Below are 15592 nucleotides of genomic sequence, written 5' to 3'. Positions count from 1 at the left end.
ACACAGTATTCACTATCTTGTTGTTGTTGTTGTGTGTGTGCCTTCAAGTCACTTCAGACTTAGGGCAACCCTCAGGTGAACCTGTCACAGGGTTTTAATGGCAAATGTCTTCAGAGGGGGTTTGCCATTGCCATCCTCGGAGGCCGAGAGAGTGTGACTTGCCTAAGATCAGCCAGTGGGTTGACATGGCTGAATTGGGATTCGAACCTTAGTCTCCAGAGTCATAGCCCAAGCACTCAAACCACTACGCCAATTCACTACATATGTGCTGGATAATGGCAACAATGTTTTGTTACCAGATTGGTTATTTTACAATACTCCCTACCACCATCTTTACAGACATGCATATGTGAATTATCTTTCCCATAATATTAGATACAATGAATAGGATGAAGAGTAAGTAACCTCTTTGCTTGTGGTGTTCTAACAGGCATATTGTGACATGGAAACCAGTGGAGGAGGTTGGACGATAATTCAACAACGTTCAGATGGCAGTGTAGACTTTGACCGAACATGGGCTGAGTACAAAACGGTAAGACATAATGACTTTTGGACTAGTTCCCAAAGCCCTAGTAAGGTCAATGGTAGGGAATTGAAAGGGTTGCAGTCCAAGCCACTGGGAGAAGAAGGTTCCTCATCTCTATCATGAGAATATAACAAAGTAAGTTCTTTATTCTCTATTAATTTAGCTTTTAATACACTTCTGAACAGTCTTGATTAAACCTTGGCACATTTTTCTTCATGCTTCTACTGATGTCATCTACCTCAATTTCTAGTTTTAATATCTTTCTCTGTTATCCAGAATCCTTTTCATTTGAGAAGCCAAGAAATTGAAACCAGGCTCTTCTGCATTCAAACCACAGGTTCTGGATGCTGAAGATGGCCTACATTTCTTTGACCTATGTAGTTGTCTTGTGTGTGCCCCAGTGGTGAGGTTTTTGGGTATCCCGGTGATTGTTCCACATTGATTTCTTCTGAACAATCTTACTTATATTTTGGTTGTTTGCATTTATTTACAAATATGCAGCTTGAGCAGAGGTGGAGGTTCCCAACATCAATACCTAAACAGATTCTGTTCCCTCTGGTTTTGGGGGGAATTCCAACATACCTTCCATCTTCTGATTTTGGAAGCTAAGGAGAATCAGGCCTGTTAGTACTAGGACTGTTAGTACTAAGGAGAATCGGGCCTATTAGTAATGGTACTAATAAAGATGTTTCTTCAAGCTGAACTAGAATAATTTTAAAGTGGATTCTTTCCATCCACAGGGGTTTGATTCTGCCCCCCCATCCCGTCAGATGGCAAAAAGCATGGATGGTTGTGCCCCATTTTAATCAGTGGCAGCGATCTGCACGAGGAAGTGTCAGTACATCTAACTGTGCACATGCTGCCATTAAATAATATGGGGTGTGGTGATCAATGAGCAGTCAAATCCATGGAATGCCAGCCTGCTAATAAGAAGGGTCAACTGTACTTGTTTCTGGAGAAACCTGTATGAAGGATTTTTGCTTTTTAAATCAAAATTAATTTGCCATTGTAGGCTGGTAACAGACCGTTGTTTAATTTGCAGTGTTTTTTTTTCAAAACATGGCTACCTGTAATTTCTTCTACCTTTAAATTTGTATTTGTTGAACTCACCTTCTCAAAAACTGGGAAAAATTCAGTCAACTCCATCTATACATGGGCTTGCCATCCACAGATGGCCCTATCCCATTCTCCTTGATGGCGGTGTGTGCACACAGCCACACCAATGCAGTCACGCGCATGTCATGTCACCATTGAGGAAAACAGGACTTGTGGTCTTGCAGAATTTGCCATCTGTGTGGTGGTGGTGGGGGCTCTGGAACAGAACCCCATGCAGATCCAAAGGGGCAACTGTACCTAAAAATTATGGAGCTGCAATAACCCTAATGTTACAGGCTTATGGCCATAACCCCCCCCCCCCAAAAAAAAGCATAAACAGATGAAAGAAAAACAAAACTAACCCATGTTTTCTATTTGGATTACAGGGATTTGGGAATCCTTCTGGAGAACACTGGCTAGGAAATGAGCTAGTTTTTCAACTAACCAGCCAGAAGCAGTATGCTCTTAGAATATACTTGAAAGACTGGGAAGGAAATGAGGCATATTCCTTATATGAACATTTTTATCTAGCAAATGAAGAACAAAAATACAGGTAAATCAACACTGAAATAAATTTAAAGTTTCTTAGACATGAATATACTGATTGTATATGTGTAAGAGAGGGGGGTTGAAACAAACCACCCTGAAGGGGTGGCTTTAAGGTGGATGGGGGCTGCAGCAACTGCATGCCATGGCCTCAAGCTGCCTTTTTGCCAGCCCAAAAAGAAGTGGCAAACAGCCACTCTTTTTTGCGCTAGCAAAAAGCTGGCTTTTCCTCCCCACTGTGGTTGGAAGCTGGCTTTAAGGCACTCTGGTGGCGTGCAGCATACACATGCTGTGCTTCCAGAACACCTGGAAGCCAATTCACGTCCGGGCAACTGGGCGGCTTGAAGTTGGCTTCTGGGCATCTTAGGGGTGTGCACTGTCTGTATACCATGCCCCCAAGACGCCCGGAAGCCGGCTTTTTATATCGGTCTGTTTCACACTGGGGGGGAGGGGGTAAGAACCATGTATGAAACATGGAGTGAGGCATAACCTTCCATTCCACTTGGACTATAGACCACTAGCATGCTTATATATAATTTAGACAAGAAAAAATCCTAGAAATGTGAAGAGGAAGCTTTTCTCCTGGAGAATTATTAAGTTAAATGCACCCCAGTTTAACAACAATGTATAGCACAGCCTCATATATATGTAGTTAAAAACAGAAGTCACTCTTATGTTTGGATTCACCAATAAAATAAAATAAATCAGGAGTATTATTTTATGTTAATTATTTGTATCAATCCTATTTCTCAGGACTACAGTTATCCTCAGTTTATTCATGTATTAAACACCTTTTCCCAGAACAGAATGGGGAAGGGGATGATATGCTGCTCTCCAGTGCAGCAACATGATTAATTTCCTCTCTTGGGTTCCCATTAAGTGAGAGAACAAAAGGCTACAACTTACCCTGGAGAGCTTGGTTTTTATAAATGTAAAAATTATCATTAGAGTGGGAGGGAACCTACATTTTCCTTTCTCTGGAAACCTCAGTGAAGAAAAGACAAGAGTACAACTATTTATTTTCCTACTTACAGAAACAATGAAGTCACTTAAATAGGCCACTTTCTGCCTGTGGTGAAGAGTTCCATCCTGCTCACCATGGTGGCTCCTAAAATGCCTATTGTCTTGGTTAAAATCTACTGTCAGTGGTATTACTGCTGGCAGTAGTATGTGTCAGATCCTAAAATTACCCAAGTTCCAATTATCTTTGGAATTGCAGGATCCAAAGGTCCTTTCTTCACCAGACACAATCCTGGATCAGGCATCCTCTTTCCCATAGGCTAGTATAACTATTCCACTCCTTTCCATGTCTGAAACTCAAGTTGCAAGGAAGACTTGTGGAACTGAACAGGGAAGGCAAAAGAAAAACCTCTCACACCCTGCGAGCCAGAAGGTCTTTGGAACTAGGGTGTGTGCATGTGTGTGCTGGTGGAGAGAACTAACATTTCACTACAACTCTGCTTAGGAGTGATCTGTTAAACATTTATGGGTCATAGCAATATCCTACAGAAAGCTGTAGATCTTTCATGGCTAGGAAGCAAAAAATCATTCTGACTCCAACCCAAATATTTCCTCATCTGGAACTAGTTGGACTCTACAGCAGGGATTCGTATTTTTAAAATTAAGGCACTATAATGTTTAGAAAGGTAACCTTTGCAAAATGGGCCATTACTCTTGTCCATTTACATTATTAAAAAATATTTTCTACAGACAAAAATGGCTATCTGCAAATACAGTTCCTTTTGAAATGCAACCAAGTTTTTGAGCCATGAAATAGTGTGTTTAAAAATATGCTTGACTGATGAAACAGATATATTTTTACAGTCAACCTAAGTGTTTAGCTATACTGTAACATTATTTAAGACCAATTTCTGCTTATCATTTCAAAACCTTGAAATACAAAACAGTAGAAGAAAAGCCAAACATAACATTGAAACACTGATACATATGAATTAAAATGCAGACTGACAAAGACATTCTACATCAGCTAACAATAAAATCTTCCTCATCCCAAGAACAGGATGTACTATGTAAGGTCCATAAGTCTGCATGTAACTATAGAGTACAGTAACCTCCTGTTATTTTCCACCTTGGATGCATGAATGCTGCCCCAAAACACTATGGAGAACCTTTGACCTTCCAGTTGCTTTGGACTACAACTCTCACAATCCATTCTGATTGGCTATGTTTGCTTGAGACTGCTGGGACTGCAGTCCCACATCTGGAAAAGCCAAACTTTTAAACAATGCACGTACATCTCACAGAAGCACCATATTAGAGAAGGACATATTTTGAGTGGGATGGATGAAAGAGGAAAGGCATCTTTTATGAAAGAACTGAAATCATGTATCTTTATTAAAAGCTCATATTGAAAAATGCATTGTATGATGAGGGCTACTTTTTCCCTTTATGAAGCACTTTATTGTTAGGCATTCTTATCACCAAGAAATTAAACATTATAGTCATTTATGGTGTTCATAAATGGATAAGTAATAATTAACACTGAAACAATTAAAATCAGAGAAGATGAACAAAAGGATTTGCATTTTCTGTCTCCTCCACTCCACAGACCTAAACTGATACACGCCAGAGGACATAATTAGAAAAATAACATTTTGATTACATGCATATTCAATGCAAACTTCTTAGACAAGCTGTGACTCTGATGCAGATTAGAAGATTATTTGGAACTGGGTTGTTTGTGTGATAAGGAGGCACCACCAGTAATTTCTAATACTGTACAGTACACATAATTCCATCTGTTGTTTTGACATTATGATCCTGGAACGCAGGCAACTGCACGATAGTTTAAAAAAATCCATTCTACTTAAAAAAACAACTGCCTCCTCTGCAAAAAACAAAGCAAAACAAAGCCCTAGTACAGCAACTCAGGAGCAAACAGGTTATTCCTTTTCCAGAACAACATATTCTGTTGACAACAAGTCCCTGGCAAATATTTTGCAAAAGACACAGTGGAGATCATTAACCAGAGAACTGCACAGGATACTTCTTCGAAAATACTTCCTCTCTACTGCAGAACCACAACAATCGCTTCAACATGTATTTGCTTTTTCTACAGGATCAACCTTAAAGGACTTACTGGTACAGCCGGCAAAATAAGCAGCATAAGCCAGCCAGGAAATGGGTTTAGCACAAAGGATGCAGACAATGACAAATGTATCTGCAAATGCTCACAAATGCTAACAGGAGGTAAGAGTAGCATTTTCTACTCTTCCTATTTTCACACTTTTCCTATTTCTATTGGCACTCCATCAATCTGTAAAGCAAACTGTTGGCGAATTTTGTTTTGCAGAGAGATGCTATTATTTTACTCTCCGCTTTTCATATTCTGCTGCTTACTTTTGAATAAGTAGATTCATGAACCAGATGAGGATCATTCACAGCACTAGTATACTCCAGACATTATGCCTACCAGAATGCACCCTTCCACATCTGGCACAGATCAGATATGTAGAGGCAGAGAAGACGTGAGAAAAGATTGGGGGGGGGGAATAAACAAAACCCACCCACCCCCCTTTTGCACCAGTCTGAAGTAATCAAAATAGTGCAAGAGCATTAAGTTAAGATATAAGAACAAAGAATTAAGATCCATGGCTCAAAAAAGATCTCAGGATGCTACTTAAGATTAAGGTATTGGAATGTGACTCTGACAAAAGAAATAGCAGTTTAAGCTTCATCCAGGATTGCACATTCTTCATTCCCCTTTCTTCCTTTACTACAGATATAGTATGGAGACTAAAGCCATTTACTCACTTGTGGATTAACCACAGTGTGTGAAAACACAAAATACATATAATCAAAGAAGATTTATCATCTGAATCTTTCTGTATCCTTCCTGCTTTATATTAATACAGAAATGTACTGAAAATAATTATTTGTAAGTCCCACATGAACACTAAAATTTTGTACTACTGACTTTTGAATGTCAAGACTTGGAATCTACAACCTGTTGATAACATCATTAAGTACTGAAAATTACCAGTAACACCTTGTCAGCATTAATATAAACCAGTTGTGGAATGCACATCAGAATCATAAGTTTTGTTTTAAAAAATATTTTCAATAGATCATTTAAAATGTTTTCTTTTAAATCATTTGAAACTTATTTTATATTATTATTATTATTATTATTATTATTATTATTATTATTATTATTATTATTATTTATTGCAAAAGCATAAGCTGCTTCACAGACCTTCCACTGGGGACATTAGTGAATGTCCAGTGTATGGAATTAATCTGCCCAGAGCCTGTAGACCAATGGTTTCCAAACGGTGCTCTTTAAGGGATTTTAGACTTCAGCTCCCAGAATTCCAGACTACTGGCCAACACAGCTGGGGCTTCTGGGAGCTGAAGTCCAAAATCTCTTAAAGGACACGGTTTGGGGACCACTGCTGTAGACTATACAGGAATTCTGGCAATTCCTATGCAGATCATTGGTGGGATCAGCACAAACAACACAGTGATAACAACACCAAAGATGCCATACTGTAAGAGGCACCATTCTTGCTGGGCAATTCTGGGAGTTGTATTTCAGTACAGTATTTCCAAGCATGGTACATGCCTCACAGAATAGAGGTGTTTTCTGTTAGCTCATGAGCAGCTGTTGTTAAGGAAGACGATGTGGGGTCACACTTGAACTAATGGCTTAGACTGAGATCTGATATTAGGAGACAATTTTAATACATATAGAATATGCTGTGCACAAGTAGCTATCCATTCTTTTTCCAGAATTCTCTTTAACATTTTATTCTTTTTAAAAACAGGATGGTGGTTTGACGCATGTGGTCCTTCCAATCTGAATGGTGTCTATTATCCACTGCGACAGAACACAAACAAATTTAAAGGGATTAAGTGGTACTACTGGAAAGGAGCAGGCTATTCTCTCAAGGCCACAAGTATGATGATCCGACCGGCGGATTTCTGAAAGTATTTGCACTTGCATACTGAAATAACTTCAAAATACTTCACTTGACAAGTATTCCAATTTTAAACAGCTACAGATCAAACTTGACTGCTCTTCCTGCCAAGACAATATGCTTAAGTATGCTGCAGGAATCACGTCCTGAATTAAAGGTTCAGGACGGTTAAATGTCAAGGAACTAGAGATATCTGATGGAAGAATGATTTGGCAAAAAGAAAGAGCTAGAAAGATGCTACCCAAGTTTAAGGACTACAATGTCTTCAGCATTTATAGCACATGAGCATAACTGGAACTGTGAAATACATCTAGATCATCATATACAATTACCAAGCTTAAGAATTTTTATGCTTTTTCACCGAACTCTAAGTGCCTCCTTAAAAAGACACTCCATTGTAAACTATATCCTACTCCTTTCTCATGCCATAGTTGTAAGTATGTAGATAATGTGGTGTTTTGTAATTAATTTCTGTATTTAGATTCTTACAATTAGTAATCACACATTCAGGGATATTTGGTAGCACAGGCTAGTATATTTAATATGCTTTTGTAATATACATACATACATACATACATACCTATGTATATTTCTCCACTTTACATGTCTTCTTTAAAAGTCCAGTACTGTGTATAATTAGATCACATTTTTTATTTCTTAAAATGTCCTGAATTTGTATCAATATTTTAAGACTGAAATATCCCTGCAGCTGATAAGAGTTTTATTATGTGACTGAAATATAATTTGTACAAAAGTGACCATTTTTCTTTCTCAGTTCCTTTATTTTAATATTACTTGGTAATTAAAATTACTCAGTATTTTGAATACATTTTAAACAATCCCAAACCAAACAACTTTTGCTTTCTCTAGCTGAAAATTAGCTACTGATGAAAAGTTTCAAGTGTGCATATTCCTTTACCAATGAGTATTCATCGAGGAAGGAAAGAAGATAGCCCTATCTATCAACATTTGATCTGCAATGCTGTAAACAAATCATTATCCTCTTGATTTTGCATGATAAATGTGACTTTTTCTGAGTAGCTTTTAAAAATGAGCTTTTATTACTTACAGGAGCTGCAGGGAAATCCACTGAGAGCTCACAGGGTTCTTCAGAAATCCAGTGGCTGTATTCTAGAGACCACAGCACCTACAAAGTAAAGGGGAGGAAACTGTAACCAATAGTTGTATTCAAAAGCAATGAAGTAGGACTTTTTTGAATATATTATAAAAAATAAATTAGGAGCTGAGTGGCCACTGCAAAAAACAGTAGTATGATTTACACACACTATGGCAAAGAAAATACTGTACACCATATATAGTTTAGTCTATTTAAACATTTCTTAGAAGTGAAAATTTCAGCTTAACAAATACAAACTGAACAATGATATGCTGGCAATGTAATGGACATAAATCTGAGGCAAGGAACTGGACTCTAATAAAAGTATGAATGGAGGTTTCCAAGTCTGTTTCTGGATGCATAATGCTATTTCAGGTGGCACACAGTGGCTTTTTCAAATTTTGGATCAAGCAGTTGATGCCTGAGCTGTCACAAAGCCTTCTTGGGGTACTCCCATTTTCAGAAATTTGCTTCATAGCAAAGGGAATATTTTTTTTCAAGAACACAACCCAAACATCATTTTGAGAATGAGAAAAAGTTGCCTGGTCCTTGGAATCCAGCCCAGCCCTTCCATGTTCAAAGAGCCACACAAGAATACCAGTGCTAACATTTTACAAAATTTTATTTTGGAAGGTTTTATGAGACATCCTGATAATCTGAAAAATGAATTATGATCATATTTTTTAAGCAAGTGGACGCAGGTATACTGTAGCTGCAGTCATTCAGGAAATGAATGAATGTGTCTTGTACCTTTAAGGATGAACAGTGAGATTCTGTTTTCCCAGTGTAGCCCTGTGAACCTATCCAAACACTCTCCCTTTAAGCTGGTTTGGGTGAAGTTCCAGGACAGTGTTTAATGTGCTAAAAATCCAGCAGCTAGAGAAATAGCTTGGTGGAAGCCAGAAACTCTGTTCAGTGTGATATGGAGTGCCGTCCACTTTTGCCAGAGGTCTAAAACGGTAGGTCTAAAAGGTATTAACCTCAGGATGTGGGAATACATTTTGAATGCAACACATAATTGTCACAACATGTTATGTCATTATTTAATGTCTTTTGCATCATTTTCTTGTAGCAATGGTCCCAGATGTTTTACTAGCTGAGGGAAAGAATATGATGCCCCTTACCACAATTCCATGTAGAGAGGCAACTGTTAAATTTTACCCTATCATGGGTGACGGGACAGTAATTCCACTGGAGAATAGGCTAAGAGGTGGGGGGGAAGGGCCAAAGAAGTTTGTGACGGACCCAGTTGTCCTCCATCGAAGACTGCTATTGGGATTACACAAATAGTCTGGCTTCCTTGCAGAAACTAGTACACCTTTCTCAGCTGTAACTTCTCAGTAATTACAGTAGCTGTGACTGCAGTCTTCTATTGTCAGTGATGTACAAAACTGAGTATGTGTGAAACAAAAATCAAAACCATTCATTGTTAAATCAGTCAGTAGTCAGCAGCTGGGATGTTTATAACAATGATTTAACAGGTCCAGTCCCGGAAGGACCATTACAAAAGGATTTTAACAAAAGATCAAAACAAGAGGACCTTAAAACTGTTCAATGACTTTTTCCACAGGAACAATATGACATCCTTTACAGTAACCTGCTTAAATGTGTCATTTCCTCCACTAGCCTTTATTTAAAATAAGTAGCAGTTTCAATGTATGCCTCTTTATTTTTCACCAATAAAATATTTAACACTTATTATCTGGTAAATAAGGCATGAATTTCATTAATACTATCAAAACTTTTCTCAAATGCCTGTAGATGCATATTAATCCTTCTCAATTCTGACAAGTTAGTGGCCCTGAAGGACTTACCCTGAATGCAAAAGGGGTCCCAAATTCAATCCCTGGAATTTGCAGGTAGGATAGGAAAAAAATTCTTCCTGAACCTTTGGACAGCACTTTCATGTCAATGATACTGGACTAAATGTACCAATGATCTGATCAAAGCTTTGAAAAATCACTTTTAAGTACCCAAATTCTCAGAAATCATTCAGTTAGCTTGGTCAGTGGATTCTGGGAATTGTAATCCAAGCAAAGAAAAGGAGATTATTCTAATTCTAGATCTGACTCAGCATATATGTAGTAGCTTCCTATGTTAACCCTCTGTCCCTCATCACCCTTCATATCCATGTTGTCAGAAAAGAAAGTCAATGTCACCCCCCACTATTCTTTTCTTTAAATTCCATATGTTTTAGGAGAACACATATCTTTTGTGTGGCATTCCACTTGGGGTCATATTAAGCCCCTGGACACTGAAAGTTCTGCCACCACACCCTGCCCCATTGATTTCAAGAGTCTGAAGTCTCATATCCTGACCAGTATACATAAAATGGGACATTTAGGGCACAGCAGGCAACTGGTTTTTGATGTCATGAGACTAGTAAACATGAGTCCTTTAAATTTATTATTGTGTTACTATTCTTGCCAGGAAAAGGGAGAGTTGTTTCTGGCCTCATTAGCCAAAATAACTTGGCTGGCTGTAAACATTGTGCACTAAGACTTTGGAGGAAGGAGGAAGGCTTCATTTGTTGCAGACAGAAAGTCTTATACTGGTCTTACACTCAGGTCACTTTGACCAATGCCAATGGAAGCTCAATTGGAGAGAAAAAAAAATATTTTGCTATGTCACAACATACATGGCAAGAATGTGATTTCCTATTGCTGAAACATTACAAGTGGCCTGTCAATTTTCAGAAATGTTCTTTTTATGTGCCTTCAAGTCAATTCTGACTTATGACACCCTACCCTAAATTTACTCACTGTCAATCTACCCATATTTTACTTCACTATTTTCTTGTTCTTTCATTATGTACATAATGTATTTCCCCCATATTTTTAAAATGTTCTAAAGTAATATACAGAAATGGTTGCTATTCAAAGCACTCTCTAGGTAAGGCAATAACTATACTGGTTGTATTTATGATCCTATTTGATCAGAGATAATTTATTTGAATACGGTTCTATGAATTATAATCCATCTGTTACATAATTCCTCTGATATTGGAGACCTTTCCATTTCTGCAGTTGTATTTGGTTCTGGGAAATCTCTGTATAGAGAGATTTCAATGTCTTTTATTTTTATTCATTTTAAAATCAGCATCTGTAGCTAAGCTGACTATTCACTTGAATGCCTGTGCTGTTCCTATCATACTTCATTACATTTTTTGTAGTAAAATGGGGGAATGCATACTTATTTGGGGAATTTATTTTTATGTTTGGCATTGGGGCATATTATACTGGAACCAACTGTAACACTGTAAGTTTAAAACTTAAATGTGTAAAACACAGAGACATAGTGTGTGTGTGTGTGTGTGTGTGTGTGTGTGTATTCCAGTCAAAATTCATCCAATTAATCTGGACCAAGAGGTATACAGCAAAAATTTTAGCACTGGGCGGGATTCAACATAATCACATATAAGAGTTGTACTTTGTGCAATATAGATTTACTTTTCCCTTTTTGCCTCCATTAAATCTGCTCCTAGAACTCAAATACCCTAAAGGCACAAGATCCTATCTGATTGTGGAAGCTAAGCCGGATTTGTCCTGGTTAGTACTTGGATGGAGACTGCCAATGAATAATAATTGCTATAGGCTATATTTCAGAGGATGGAACTGGAAAAACCATCTCTGGATGTTACATACCTAAGAGAACCCTATTAGATTCATTGGGTTGCCATAATTCAACAGGAGACTTGAAGGCATGTACACACACAAACCTGTTCCTGAAAACTGGGGGACATTCCAGCATGGCATTTGGACAGATAGTGGAAACTGAAAACCAAACTGCCATACAAACATATAAATGTCTTCTACTTGCAAAAAGGGTTTCTCTGGACTCTGATAAAAGCAATTCAGTAACAGTAGCCTTATAAACTACCATAACTTTGAACTGAATGATCATACTGAGCATGCAAAGCAATTTTTCATGCCAGCTAAAGTAAATGTATTTAATGAATGGTGTGTGTCATCTCAGTTCAGTGTGTCTATTCTAATTCGGACTAATAATTTGATTTGCCTTTTTGGATTGATTTTCTGCTTTTTATTGTTAGTTTCCCTTTCATCTCCAAAATTCTTTTAGCAGAGTAAAAACCTGGCTGTGCAATATGCATAACCAACTTTTATCCATAATCGTATGGAATGATCTTGAGGAATAAATGCATAATGGCATACCCCCAGTTTATACATATTTTTCACTGAACGTATGACTGTACTCTTGATTCTTTTTCTTTTAAAAACACCTTCAAAATAAATATGGCAAGAGTGTACTTTCCTGTTGCTTATCTATTCTAAATCTTTCAGGTTACCTCATTTCAAAGCTAGCAATATTTCAGATGCTTCAATTTCTTATGATATTTCTTATGATATTACTTGCTGTCTATGTATAGGCTGGGGGGGTATGTCATTATGGATTTATTCCACGAGATCACACATACAAAATATTCCCACATATGGAGATTATCTGTTTAGAAAGATGCATTTAACATTTTGAGCCTGATAACTTTTTCTCTGTAGATCAAAGAAGTTGTTAAATTCTTTGCAATCCACTGATATGTTTAGTTGAAATAAATAGGTGTTAACTAAATGTATGCATTCATTCTACTTCAGCCATTTATTCATTTGTAGAGACCCAAGCAATCCTGATAATAAATAATCCCTAGGCACTTTACATAAGGTGAATCACTGTTGTTTTTCTAACTAGCTAAAAATTGTATGATTTACAATGAATGAGGATCACCTGTCTTACCCATTCATAACAGATAATCCAACAGCCATGAGCAATTCCCATGAGCACATTTAAAGTGCGGCGCGGGCTCCCTGCAATAACATGACTTGTACTTTTGCACACTTCATCTGAAATTAGAAAGCCTCCCAACTTTTTCACCACTTGAACAACCACATTCTGCTTCCTTCAAGGAGACAGAGAAAGAGAGAGAGAGAGAGAAAATACTATATTTGCTTAAAATTACATGGTTTTAAGTACAAAATATACTATTACAGATTAGTAATACAGATAATACAATAATATTAAGTATTAAATTAATCACATAGGATATAAACTCTGAAAGAAGAAAGCACTTTGGTCACTATATCTAATGTTGTCTCAGGCTAAAACTTTAAGCGCAGCTGCAAGAGAATTCTTAAGCATCAGGGCCTACTTCTGAGTAAATATACATAGGCAGATGTCAGTTTTATTCAGTTACTTGTTCCTTCATGCAGCTATCGGACTGGATTCAACTGGCATATTTCCATCTATGGGATGCTCTTTCATCTAGCAGAGATTTTCATCCGCAGAAAGGAAATGGTGACGATTCTCCCCTTCCAAAATACACAAATCCCTCTGTTCAGCTCCCCCACCAACACTCACACTGGTCTGAGAGCCCCTCAATTTTCTGGTGCAACTTTGGGAGAGCCTGCAAGAAGTAAAAGGAATCACCAAACACTACCTCCCTTTTTGTTCTACTGACAGACAGTTCTGCTAGGTCAAAGAGCTTTCCGTCAATGGAGTCATACTAACAGGAAACATCCCCATTATTTTTGAGTGTTTACAGATCTTTAGAGAAAAATAAAGGAAACCATCCCCGCATCCTTTAAAGATAACAAGGTGAAATCTGGAAAAAAAATAGTATAGGTATTTGAGATATTCATGACACTGCCACAAAGTTTAATGGAAAATGTAAAAATTGCGTTTTTTTGACGATCAGTTCATTGGGAGATTGTTTTTTTCCCTCATGAACAGAACATTTTTGTTCAATTCATCTGAAGAAATGGATCCATGCAAGTTCACAATGAACCAAATCTTAAAAATGCCATAAGATTCCTTCTCCCTCTATCATCACCTTCTTTTTATACAGGAATACACTAACAACATAAATTGAAAGTTCAAGTTTATCGGATCTTCTTTGTCTCAGCTCTGTGGGAAAGTTTAGCTGTGCATAACTCCTCCCCCCTATAAATATCAAATTTCAGCACCATCTTTATGTAATTGCACATTCCCAGTCATACAACATACTAAAAAAGTAAGCTTGGTATGGTAGTTTTAGTACCTATAGCTTGTGAGAAATTCAGCTCTTATTCTTAATATGTGATACTTACTCAGGTGACATGCTTGTCATGACTAATGTTCTCAACGGCTAGAGATTTAAGGAAGGAAAATGAGAGAATTATAACATTTCTTTTTCCACACAGATATGTACAGTTCCACTGAAGACCTAAATTATGTTAATGTTTTTGCATGCAGGTTTATATGATATGGCATATGAAGGCTTTAGCAGTGATAGCAAATAATAACTGGACTTGATTTGGTTTTCTCTTTAACCAGATCTCAGCTAGGCATCCACTTTCCCAAAAAGACTCAGTACTACAGCAGATTCAATAAAATCTTGGATTTTCTGAATGGATGGATTGGACTCTGAGCCTTATTCAACCATCCTTTGCTTTATATGAATAAAGGGAGATGGGGGTGTCCTGTCCTTTGTTCCTCCCCTCCCTTTGCTGACAGGGAAGCTTTGAAAAGATGTAACTGTATTGAAATGCAGTGATCAATGCAGTTGGAAGCCCAGCATTGGACTCTGCAACTGTGCAAAGATTCTTCTAGACAACACATGGAGTGGAGGGAAGGGGCATGCATCCTCTGCCCTCTCTACTCACAATAAAGAGAAGCACAGTTCTTAGGTATCTACAATGAAGTATGTTATCACACTGTGAGCAACTGTGAAATGAAAGACTAGCACACCCTTCTACTACTGGCAAGGCACACACAATGGCCATAACCCCATGAGACCTGTATGGAACGTGTGTGATCTGTACACACATAAGGTAACTCTTCGCATGGAAAGAAATCCTCACCGATCCAGGATTCCATGCCACATGGACTAGAAAGGGAAACAGTGGGTGGGAATGTTGCTGAAGATGCTAGCTAGTGCAAACTTGTAATCCTTGAATGAATGCTTTTACCACATATGGCGGGATCAACTATGCAAATACAATGTGTTATAAAAACCCCAAACAATTTATAGATCTCTTAACCCAGAATAATGGAGTTCCTCAATATTGCATTGCTGGTCTTGATCATGGCAAGTCTTGGCCGGCTGTACTCACCTTCATCTCCTTAGTATTCTTTACTTTCCTATTAGGCTCATTCACTGGGTCATGCAAAAGATCACAAGAATCATCTTTGACATTAGAAACGCTGTCACCACCTAGAAGCCAAATCCATTCAGAAATAATTTGCAACAAGAGTAAAATATGATGCAGTACTCTGCAAAAGATCTCAATTAAGGGAGTAATTGAACATTTATCTATAGCCTGTGATTTTCTCAACATAAACATTTTTCAAAATGTGACTGATAAACTAGCTTCAAGCTGC

The 15592-nt window shown here is 37.7% G+C and overlaps 2 protein-coding genes across 2 annotated transcripts in view; one reads left to right on the top strand and one right to left on the bottom strand.

The window, feature by feature from the left end:
* ANGPT2 (angiopoietin 2) overlaps positions 1 to 9422 on the top strand; it is a 49721-nt gene extending 40299 nt beyond the window's left edge. The window contains exons 6-9 of the mRNA XM_042446237.1: positions 431 to 532; positions 2008 to 2174; positions 5247 to 5377; positions 6955 to 9422. Of these exons, the coding sequence (XP_042302171.1) occupies positions 431 to 532; positions 2008 to 2174; positions 5247 to 5377; positions 6955 to 7115 (561 nt within the window). The 3' untranslated portion in view covers positions 7116 to 9422. The remainder of the gene's footprint in view (positions 1 to 430; positions 533 to 2007; positions 2175 to 5246; positions 5378 to 6954) is intronic.
* The window catches only part of MCPH1 (microcephalin 1), a 277161-nt gene that overhangs the window by 77980 nt on the left and 183589 nt on the right, over positions 1 to 15592 (bottom strand). The window contains exons 10-13 of the mRNA XM_042457433.1: positions 15325 to 15425; positions 14320 to 14357; positions 12971 to 13133; positions 8177 to 8254 (exon numbers count right to left, since the gene is read on the bottom strand). Coding sequence (XP_042313367.1) covers positions 8177 to 8254; positions 12971 to 13133; positions 14320 to 14357; positions 15325 to 15425 — 380 coding nt within the window. The remainder of the gene's footprint in view (positions 1 to 8176; positions 8255 to 12970; positions 13134 to 14319; positions 14358 to 15324; positions 15426 to 15592) is intronic.

The sequence above is a fragment of the Sceloporus undulatus genome, chromosome 1 (genome assembly GCF_019175285.1).
Source record: "Sceloporus undulatus isolate JIND9_A2432 ecotype Alabama chromosome 1, SceUnd_v1.1, whole genome shotgun sequence".
Taxonomy (NCBI): domain Eukaryota; kingdom Metazoa; phylum Chordata; class Lepidosauria; order Squamata; family Phrynosomatidae; genus Sceloporus; species Sceloporus undulatus.
This window is presented reverse-complemented; position numbering and strand designations above follow the sequence as displayed.